The sequence below is a fragment of the Corylus avellana genome, chromosome ca5 (assembly GCF_901000735.1).
Source record: "Corylus avellana chromosome ca5, CavTom2PMs-1.0".
Lineage (NCBI taxonomy): Eukaryota > Viridiplantae > Streptophyta > Magnoliopsida > Fagales > Betulaceae > Corylus > Corylus avellana.
The window spans coordinates 33261966-33272261 of NC_081545.1; the positions used below are offsets into that span (position 1 = coordinate 33261966).

A 10296-nucleotide genomic window follows, 5' to 3' on the forward strand; every position below is an offset into this window, starting at 1 on the left:
GAGAATAGTCATTTTTATGAAAAGGTCCCTACCAAATAAAATAATTGTTATTATTGTGTGAGTTGAACGGCCCAAAATCTCAATATATGATTTCGCCCACTAAAGTAATGTATTAGGTAATTAAAAAAATCCTAGTGCGGGATTAAACCCAAATTTTTTTACCTCTTACCAAAACCCCATAATGTTTTTGTCTACCTTCTTAAACAATTGTAAAGTTTAGCAATTATAAGTTATAACCTATAGGCAGACATTAGTTAATCAAAGCAAGATTTCCATTGACTTTGGGTGTTAGAATATCCAACTTTATGCTTAGGAGATGGAGCAAGCATATCCTTTATTCTCTGGAAAGATTTGCATTTTGGTCGTTTTCATGGTTCTTTCTTCACAATCTATTTAAATTTCTAATGTTCTTATTCTCCTTATAGCAAGGTTAGAATGGTCAGTGCATATCTTCAGTTTTATTGGGCTAAGTCTTCCTGTTCTAATTTTCACAAAAAAAAACATATTTAAACATTCATGAATCACAACAACTTTACGTAGCAACTTCTGGTTACAGCCAAAGTAGAAACCAGATAGAAAAAACAAACAAATAAATAAATAAATAACCAAAAGCCAGGAATAGTACAAGGGTGATATTATAGAACTAAATGCTCCCAATGTGCCATACACAAATTGACTAGAAAATGATTTTCTCCATTTCAAATTTCCTCTATTTCTTATATTTAGTGTATTTTGAAGGATAGTACATTTAATACATTACCATCATTAAAACTTTTGGACAACACTACCCTTTAAAATGCACTAAATAAAAAAAATTGAGAAAATTTGAAATAGAAAGGATCACTTTCCTGATGACTAAGCCTATTCTTACACGAGTTTGCTCGACATTGTCACATCGATAGAAATTTTTAATAATTTTGTTGTTCGAATTGTTAATAATTTAAACAGTAAATACATGACTCACCTATATTAACAAATTTCAAGCAACCCGTGCTCTTGCTTGAATAGTAAGTCCCATAGAAACTTTTAGGTTTGTTACCCAAATTGCTAAATTGTTAGAAATTTGGATCCCTACCACATTAGCCACATTTAAAAAATAAAAAATCATAAAATCATAAAATCACCACTTTTAGTGATTGCAGCAATCTTGAAGGTTTGGTGGGAGGTGACCACCACCCCCTTATCTAAAGGGTGTGGCCGGCACCCATAAAAGTGGTTGGTGGCCACCCGTCGATAACACGTCCATGCAAATTCTTTTAGACTGACATGGTAATGCCATGTCACACTACCACGTTTGCATAGGCAACTGATGCACAAATTATATATATGGCTAGCATTTTTTTACACATTAATCTAATAATATTTCATTAGATTAATATTTTGTCGAACCCATGTTGGGCCACATAATATATATATAACCCCATTCCTCAGTGTGCATGGGATTCTCGCATATTCTGTCTCAAGTGATTAAATCATTGGAGATATACTATGGTTCAAATAAACGGTCGGGTCAATATGCAAAATCAATCTTATTGAGTTATCCTTCAATATTATAATTTTGACCATTTATTTGAACTGATATGAGTAATGCTAGATACCATCTTTTTATCCTCCTAAAATCATCCTAAAGTTGATGTGGCTTTTAAAATCATCATTGAATCAAAATTCAAGTATGATTCATCTAAAATTTAATAGTGATTTTAAAAGCCACATCAACTTTAGGAGGATTTTAAGAGGGTAAAAAGATGGTACTTAACATTACTCAAATATTATATAAAAAGTGTATAAAAGACATACAATCCAACAGTAGACAAAATATTAATTTGGTGAGAAGTTATTGGATACCATTACAATGATTAATAAATAGAATTTAAAACCTATTGGATACCATTACAATGATTAATAAATAGAATTTAAAACCGATACGGCTATATATATATATATATAGATATAGAGAGAGAGTAGTGATGTAGTGAACACCAGCGTGCACACTACTCATGCACGCCAGTGTTCACTAAATCATTACTCATATATATATATATATATATATATATATCTTAGTCATATTCATGATGCTTTCTTCTCCGTAACTTCCTCTGTTTTTGTTTGTTTATGCAATCATATTATATAAATATAAAATGGCTCCTCTCTCTCTTTTGGCTTTTAGGATTAAAGGATAGTCAAGAATGAGAATGATAACGAAAGTTAATAGAAAATATACACAACTTTCCTCGAAATTTGCGAGAACAACTCACTAACTTAATTAAATCCTAAACTTCTAAGCAGTAAGCACATTTCAATTCAATCGAATCAATCCCCTTCGTCCGTCTCGACTTGGGCTTGATAGAACACGTGCATCTGCGCCGCACCACACCCCAAGCACCCATACTCCCTCTCCCATTGAGTCGAGCTTCTCACTACACCACACCACCTTCCGATGACTTTCCCAACCAAACCTTTTGTCCTATCAAAGCTACCCACATCTAGAGAATAACCTTAGCCCTCTCAAATATAATACGTAAGCATATTATTTACTATAGTATATAACTATAGCCAACCATGCGTTATATTTTTTATGTATATAGTTACGTACTTTAATATTTATATAGGGCAACTAACTAGTTAAAATGTTAATGTATTGCACATGCATATAGTTAATTATAATTAATGTACATGACATATTACCTAATTAGTTATGTTATTAACATACTAGTTAATAGTATAGTTAATATACACTAACATATAATTAAATATGTTATAACTAGTTAATAGTATATTAACTATTTAGTTAGCTCTAGTTAGTAACTTAGTATATATTAACTTAACTACTTAGTCGAGTCTATCTAAACTAAACTCAAGCCTATTAGCGAACGTCTCTATCTATTAACAGCCCCTATACCCATGCAACAATGGGCGGCAGAGGCAGGAAAGAATTAAAAATCTAAAAGGATATAATTTGTTACCATCTCAAGCTCGGAAGGAAATTACGTACTGGGTCAAAGTTTGACAAGTAACAAGAATGGCATTGTTTTTTACCTCGATATTTCAATTTTACCATTGTCTCTTTCGTTGAAAATCCAACCATCATTCTCAATGCCACACCAGCTCCTCTTTGTTAACCATTTTATGCGCTCGCCGATATTAACCAACTGCACGGGTAATATTGGTCAACTCCGTTGGAAGTGACAGGTAAATAGATTTAAGATGGCCCAGATGATACGGCAAGTAATTGTTATGTTGCTTGTGGAATGAGGTAAAGCCCCAAGTCATTTGAATGCACGCTTCAGATGCATCATGCATGCCTAACATAAAAACACGGCTCTGACTATTAAAAGTTTTGTTTTTTCTTTTAAAAAAAAAAAAATTAACAATCAACTCATATCGTAGGACATTGGGGGAGTTGTTATTGAGAATCAAAATCAAAATTGAAGAGAAACTCTTTTTTTTTTTTTTTTTTTTTTTTTTTTTATCAGAACAATTTGAACATGCTCTATCTGTGAGGAAGCTAACCAATTAATAAGTCAGCAGCAGGCATGGCCAAATGTTTGTCATAGAACTCCCTCTTGAAGATAGGCACCAAGTGCTGATTTACCAATACTTGTTCCCGCAATGTATCCACCAGACCAAGCATTCTGAAAAGGGAAAAATTAATGGCCCAATGAGAATTGAACAATATCTTGTTCCTTACAGGGAGGGATGGAGATCTGAATAATAATCAAACACATAAGTTGCAAAAGTGAAGATCGAACTTGCTAAGAGGGTTCTGAGTACTATTTTGGGTGACATTGGTTATTTTGTTGTTGAACGGGTTGCTGGGCCGCCTTTCATGTTAAACAAAATGTATGGAATATATATATATTTCAGGACATAGTGTGTCTTAGCTAGGTGGTAAATAACAACCACATGAACAGCGGTTCAAATCCTAGCATGACCAAAAACCCAAATATATATATAGGAAAGAAACAAAGATCATCTTTCCTGCAAAGCAAAATGCATGAAACATCTTATGTATATAAGTTTCTAGGAAGGAAGAAATAAGCCCACTTCGACGATAGACAATCACACATCATATGGTTAAACTCTACATGCAGTGGCTATATCCAAAGCTGAACCTATAAGAGCAACACACCACGAAGTGCTTCCTATAACAACAAATTGACATATTACTGTTGGTTTTGGAAATGGCTCCATTACAAGATGTATGGTTAAACTCTACATGCAGTGGCTATATCGAAAGCTGAACCTATAAGAGCAACACACCAGGAAGTGCTTCCGATAACAACAAATTGACATATTACTGTTGGTTTTGGAAATGGCTCCATTACAAGAAGAGCTATGAGGTATACCTTATCAACATGTAACAGCTAAATGTTAATATTATGCTTTACCTGGAAATTATAACCGCCAGTTACACCATCAACATTCAGTACCTGCAGATAGTTCAACCTTTTGAGTGCCAAAAATGGGCCTTTATAGGGTCTTTTTTGATTGCAGTGTAAGTGACAGTGAGTGAATGGAAAGCCAAGAAATACCAAAGAACATTACCTCCCCTGCAAAGTATAGACGCGAATGTATTTTGCTTTCCATTGTATTCAGCGAGATCTTCATAGAGGCAAGAAAAGTAGTTATATTTACAATGTGTGAGAGAGAGAGGGAGAGGGAGAGAGAGAGAGAGAGAGAGAACCTCAGAAAGCGGTACACCTCCAGCAGTGACAAATTCATCCTTAAATTGACCCTTCACCAAGAAAGAATGCATATCATCTCAAGAAAGCATGACAAATATAAAGAACTAGAAAAGTTGGTGTTAATCCTACCTTCCCTGTCACTGTGAAAGTACAATTCTTTAACAGAGAAGCAACAGAAATTAATGAGTTATTAGAAATGGAAGCCCACAACATATCTCCAGATACACCCTGCATATGAAGAACGAAAAGTATCATCCTTCTGAAAAAAATCTCACTAGAAGACAACATATGATATTTCAACTTATAACAACAATTAAACCTCACGATCCAATATATATTTCCAAAATCTCTTGACAAGGCCAAATTCTGAAGGACATGAATTGATCACTTTTTGCTTCTGCAGAAATGTGGAGGAAAAATTAAGCACTCATCAATTCAAGTACAAACAAAGAGCAAAATATCTTTACTATGTTACAGTCCTAAGCAAAAAGGAAATGACAGTAGTCAACAAGAAAGATTGGGACATCTTATGTGGGACTTTATATTTGAACTAAAGTTTCTTACCCAACCTAAGTAGTACCTATTAGAAAGCATGTTAACACAAGATTGTTATACTTTATAATGCCAAAGTCTTAGCTAATCTCAAGTATTTGGGATGAGTTGCTAAATTGAGTGGTATATAACCATACTTTCCACATTTAAATTCCTACACCACCTTAAATTACAGTTCTACATCAATGCATGAGAACCCTGACAGAAAGTTGTGTCACCATGAATTAACATAAACTGGCAACAACTATTGCATATATTAAAGAAACTAGTACCGACTTCCAGCTGTATTTAGAATAAATACTTAACATAACATCCAGGATTACCACAAACCGATTCTTGTGTTTACTAAGGATGGACTTCACATCTTCTATATGCCAGTCAGGTGTAAAATCCACTATAAGTCTCCCTGCATAAAAAATATCAAGTTGCAGTAAAGACAAATCAAATTAAAAAAAGAAAAAACTTTCATTACCTTTGTAGCCTAAACTGAACAGATCACGGGCCCCCCAAGCAGATAGCTTAAGAATTACAGGCCCACTGAGTCCCCAATGTGTGACTAACATGGGCCCAACCTAAAATTCAAAAACAATTGTCACAAAACACACATGATTGAGTATTTAGATGGTTGCAATGAGAGAAGTATGCCTGTGTTAGCTGCGGTATGTTCCTTTTGACATTTTCTAATTTCAGTTTCGCTTTAACTTTAGGGATTGTCACCTGGCATTGAAATAGAAAAGAAAAATGGACTGAGCTTTGCAGTTATCATTAAGTATGACCATAACACCATCATCATCAAGCAGCTATAAATTGGTAATCCTCAAAGCACACAAATGATAGATGTCATGCAAGTTGAAGTCATCACAAAGATAATGATTAGGAAGAAAAAAAAGAAAAGAACAAGTATCATGTTATAAAAACCAGAACAGCAAAATTCATGAGTTCTCCACACTGTCAGATGGTCAATTAATTGCAGATGCTACATAGAAGCATCAAGGTTAGAATATAACTTAAGCATGGAACAAGTTCCTCAGAGCAGAGGTGATTATCAGGTTATAATTTATGCAATTTGCGTAAATTAGCAACTACTTCTGCAAATTTGTAGATGATTTTCCAGTTATAATCATCATACTTTATGCGAGCCACACTTCCACATCCCCAATGGTACTAGTATACTAATGCAACCAGTCCAGGATTCACTAGTTTGCAACTAATAATGCATACTCACCTTAATCAACATTGCCTCCATCCCATATTGTTGGTCTTTTACTCCATTTTAAAATGTTCTAAAAATATTGTCAACTTTGAAAAGTCAGTAAATAGAATTTTATTAACTTTTTGAACTAAACCTTTATTTTATTTGACAGGCAATAACCCTTTTTCATTTGTTTTATTCGAATTTCAATTAAAAATGGTAGTTCTTGGAAATTTATACCTTTTCATTTGAAAGACATTGTATTAAACGATGTTCTCGTAAAAAGTTGAATCTTCTAAACAGAACCAACAGTATGGAATGAAGAGAGCAATTAAGATATGAATACTTTATCATTCAGGTAACCATTACTTGGCATAACTATATTTTTCCAAATTACCACTATTTACTGAAAATTAAAATATTGACATATTTTCAACTAGTTCTTGTACTGTTAACTTGAGAAATGGAAAATATGGCAGTGACTCGTCAGGTAAAGAAGCACTCATAGGAACTTTTTTCTTCACTTGAATACATGAGTTGCGTAAGAAACAATGAACAGGATCTTGCTAGCTATCATAAACAAGTGGTAGAGTGAGGATAAATAAACATTACCCCTGACAACTCTGCCAACAGAGGATCCTCAATCTTGAAAGTAAATAAACTTGGCACTGGATCTACAGTAGAATGACCAAGCTGAGCTGCAAGACTATAACCCTGTAGGAAGAGCAAAAACAATTGACCAAGAAGTATAATCCACATACATGACAATAGAAATGAACCATTTATTCATCACAACCTGCGGACTACTACCACTAGCAATCAATAGATAATCAGCATCAACATGTTCGACATAACTGAGTGTTCGCTTCTCAATCTTGAGGATGAATTTTCCATCACCAGTAGCAGAAGCAGTTGTCACAACTTTTCCGGTCTGCAGAGAAACTGATTGAGGAACTCACATTTTAGCATTGACGGCTCACATATATACCAATATATTGAGAAGGCTATTACTCAAGTTCTGTAAAGCAAACATTACTCAACAAGCATTGAACTAGTGCAGAAATTGACCAGGCTGGTCATTAATCAAGAGAAGACAATTTACAAAATTATGGACTTCATGTCTGGTATTCCAACACAATGAGGTTGTTAAGTAATCATGCAGCAGTATTTTATTCCTCTCATAAACTGCTATAAATATCTTTTGTAAGGCATGAGGACTATCAATATATTAAAAGAAGCAGGCTATTACTCAAATGTCCCTTCTGTTACAATCACAATAACCTTCATTTTGTCAGAAAAGTAGGATTTCGGCATATTGCATACAGTGTATGAGCAGATGCCAGGACTGTTAATCTTTATCCCACATTCAAAAAAGAAATCCTCCCTATTGAGTCTACATTGAGTATTTGGTCGTAAAAAGTATTAAGAGAAATCTTTACTGATTAGATTTTCTAATTTTGTTGATGCCATTGAGCCAAAGATGAACACTATTACCTAAGCATGGAGATTATAATTGTACAAATTAAGTAACCAGGACATCAAGCAAAACCATCATTTGGACACTAATAAATAACACTGGACCAGTTGCATTTGAAGAACTCGATTAAACTTACTAAATTACATACCACTGACCTAGGCCATTTGATGAAATTGTTTCAGAGGCATTCACAACTTGATTGATGATTTCTATTTGTTTTTTGAATCCCTAAATATTATGGTTCAGTGCAAAGCTGAATCAAGGGAAAAACATAGGACACTTACATAAGAAACACAAGGTAATTTACAAATTGGATCCTATTTATTGCAGTCACCTCAGGCCCCCAGAACCCAAGACCCTGTGTAGGGTAGATACAAATGGGTAGACTCCAAGGCATACCACCACAACCTATTCAAGCAAGAAAAATAAGAGTTAACAATTGTAAACAAGCATACCTCCTAACTTCATTGCTTCGGACATGAGACAATCAATTATTGAAGAAGAACTGTTACTGACGGGAAATACCCTTCCATCGTCCTCAATCTATGGGCAGATAAACATAGATTACACATGCATAGTAAATAAATGAACAAGCGACGTGCAGTTTTGTAGAAAACCTTAAGTTCCACCCCCTGATCAGAGAACCAGGACATAGTATCCGCTGGGCCATGCATGTTGAAGAAAGATCCTCTCAGCTCTTTATGACCCCTTGGATAATGTTCTGCCAGAATCTAAGAACAAATTCATAATTCTAAACATCATGTAAAATTGTAGGGAAACATCAAAATACAAAGTTTAATCCAGTGAACCAATTAGGAAAAAGGCATAGAGTGCTATAAAGGTAGTAATGGAAAGCCCTGGCATATGCATAAATCTGTTCTTTTTCTAGGTCACAAACTCTTCACATTTTAACAGAACTACTAGATAACAGTTGAGGGGTATTATGATAAGAACTGGGAAATATTACAATTTTAATTAATTCCCTATCCAGGCATGAACGAAAATAAATTTAGTAACCTTGGAATTTTATGTTATTTAAGGATTTCTATATGCCTCTTCAGCTACTAAAATATTTATGGTCGACACCCAGAAAAGATAATGCATAAGTTATTAAATAATATTTAGAGTTTCAGACACTACTACAAATGATATTCCACAGAGTTTGGCACATGATAATTCATTATTGGGATTACTCCATTTTGTATTTTCTGAGCATATTAGTATTAATACATGGAATTAAAGAAAGTGGACATAAATGTAGGAGCCAATTTCTTTGAGAAATCAAAGATGGTGAAATTCTCCCTATTCACATAAACACAAAAAACATGCAGCCAACAATTTCACTTACCAAATATATGATTTACATCAATTAAGGCCAGGTCTAACCAAACAGACAAAGCTCTGTTAAATCACCAATTTCTAGTAAATTTTTCTCATAAAACTTAAGCAAGAGAAACACGGTCTCTGCAAAAAAATTATTAAACAAAAATGTTAAGTACGAACACATCAATCCCTTAATAATATTACTACCACACAACACCTAGCATTTCATTAATGCAGAATATTAGAGTAACAATAATACCATTTCTACTCTCAAACTTTGAGCGCTATATGTTGCCAAAAAGTGTGAGCTATTTCATTATAAAACTTCACCCATAACTTCATTTAATACACTTTTCCGCTTATGCTATGATAATACATTAAGTCCTCACCAAATTGTCAGCACAATGCCCATTTGTGACATTGCACCGGCCACCTCCAGATATTTTCACCTGACAACAATAACATTAGAAAACAAAATGAAATGAGTAACAAACCAAAAAAGCGGGATTGTCCAAGAATATGTAGCAGAACACAAACCTTTGACAGAGGTTTCCCTTTCTCAACAACCACCACTTTCAGATTAGGCGCAAGGGTCTTTGCTCTAATTGCCCCAAAAACCCCAGCTGCTCCACCCCCAACTACCACCAACAGCCCTTCATTTGACTAATAAGGGGAAGAAAAAAAAAAAAAGGAAATCAAGCCCTTTTCCCTCTCTTTGGTTCCTGAGAAAATGTGTACGTTTATTACCTTATGAGCTACAGGTATAGCAGTTGCGGTAAATTTTCTTTTCCTTGGGGTTAAAAGGAGAAAGCCATAGTTTCTGGTGGTACTTGCCGCTTGTGAGAAAACCCAGCCGGTGTGAAAGATGAAGCGCGCCAAAGCGAAACTCATGGGTTACTACTGCGCTCAAAATTTGAGAAAACCAGGATAAGTAGGCCAGGTGGGGAAATTTGATGGGTATCGGAACAGGGTGGTATGCTATTGCCTAGGAAAATGCCTCTGCCTTACTGCTATGGCCCACGGGCCCACGAGAAATGCTATATGCCAGGTACCAATAAAATTAAATA

At 34.6% G+C, this 10296-nt stretch overlaps 1 protein-coding gene across 3 annotated transcripts; it reads right to left on the bottom strand.

The window, feature by feature from the left end:
• Positions 1–2846: 2846 nt before the first annotated feature.
• LOC132183397 (uncharacterized) lies at positions 2847–10171 on the bottom strand. Of its 3 annotated transcripts, none has more exons than XM_059596828.1 (17): positions 9977–10171; positions 9767–9892; positions 9619–9678; positions 8524–8637; positions 8362–8449; positions 7226–7371; positions 7042–7143; positions 5883–5954; positions 5710–5809; positions 5561–5643; positions 5005–5082; positions 4815–4913; positions 4685–4735; positions 4546–4602; positions 4389–4430; positions 3511–3632; positions 2847–3149 (listed from the first exon to the last, which is right to left on the bottom strand). In XM_059596828.1, exons 1-16 carry the CDS (start codon positions 10118–10120, stop codon positions 3549–3551), a joined length of 1446 nt encoding a protein of 481 aa, XP_059452811.1. In that variant the 5' UTR covers positions 10121–10171; the 3' UTR covers positions 2847–3149; positions 3511–3548. The 3 variants fall into 3 exon arrangements, with proteins under 3 accessions (XP_059452811.1, XP_059452809.1, XP_059452810.1); XM_059596826.1 differs by having other exon boundaries at positions 2847–3302; XM_059596827.1 differs by lacking the exon at positions 2847–3149 and having other exon boundaries at positions 3380–3632.
• Positions 10172–10296: the final 125 nt, after the last annotated feature.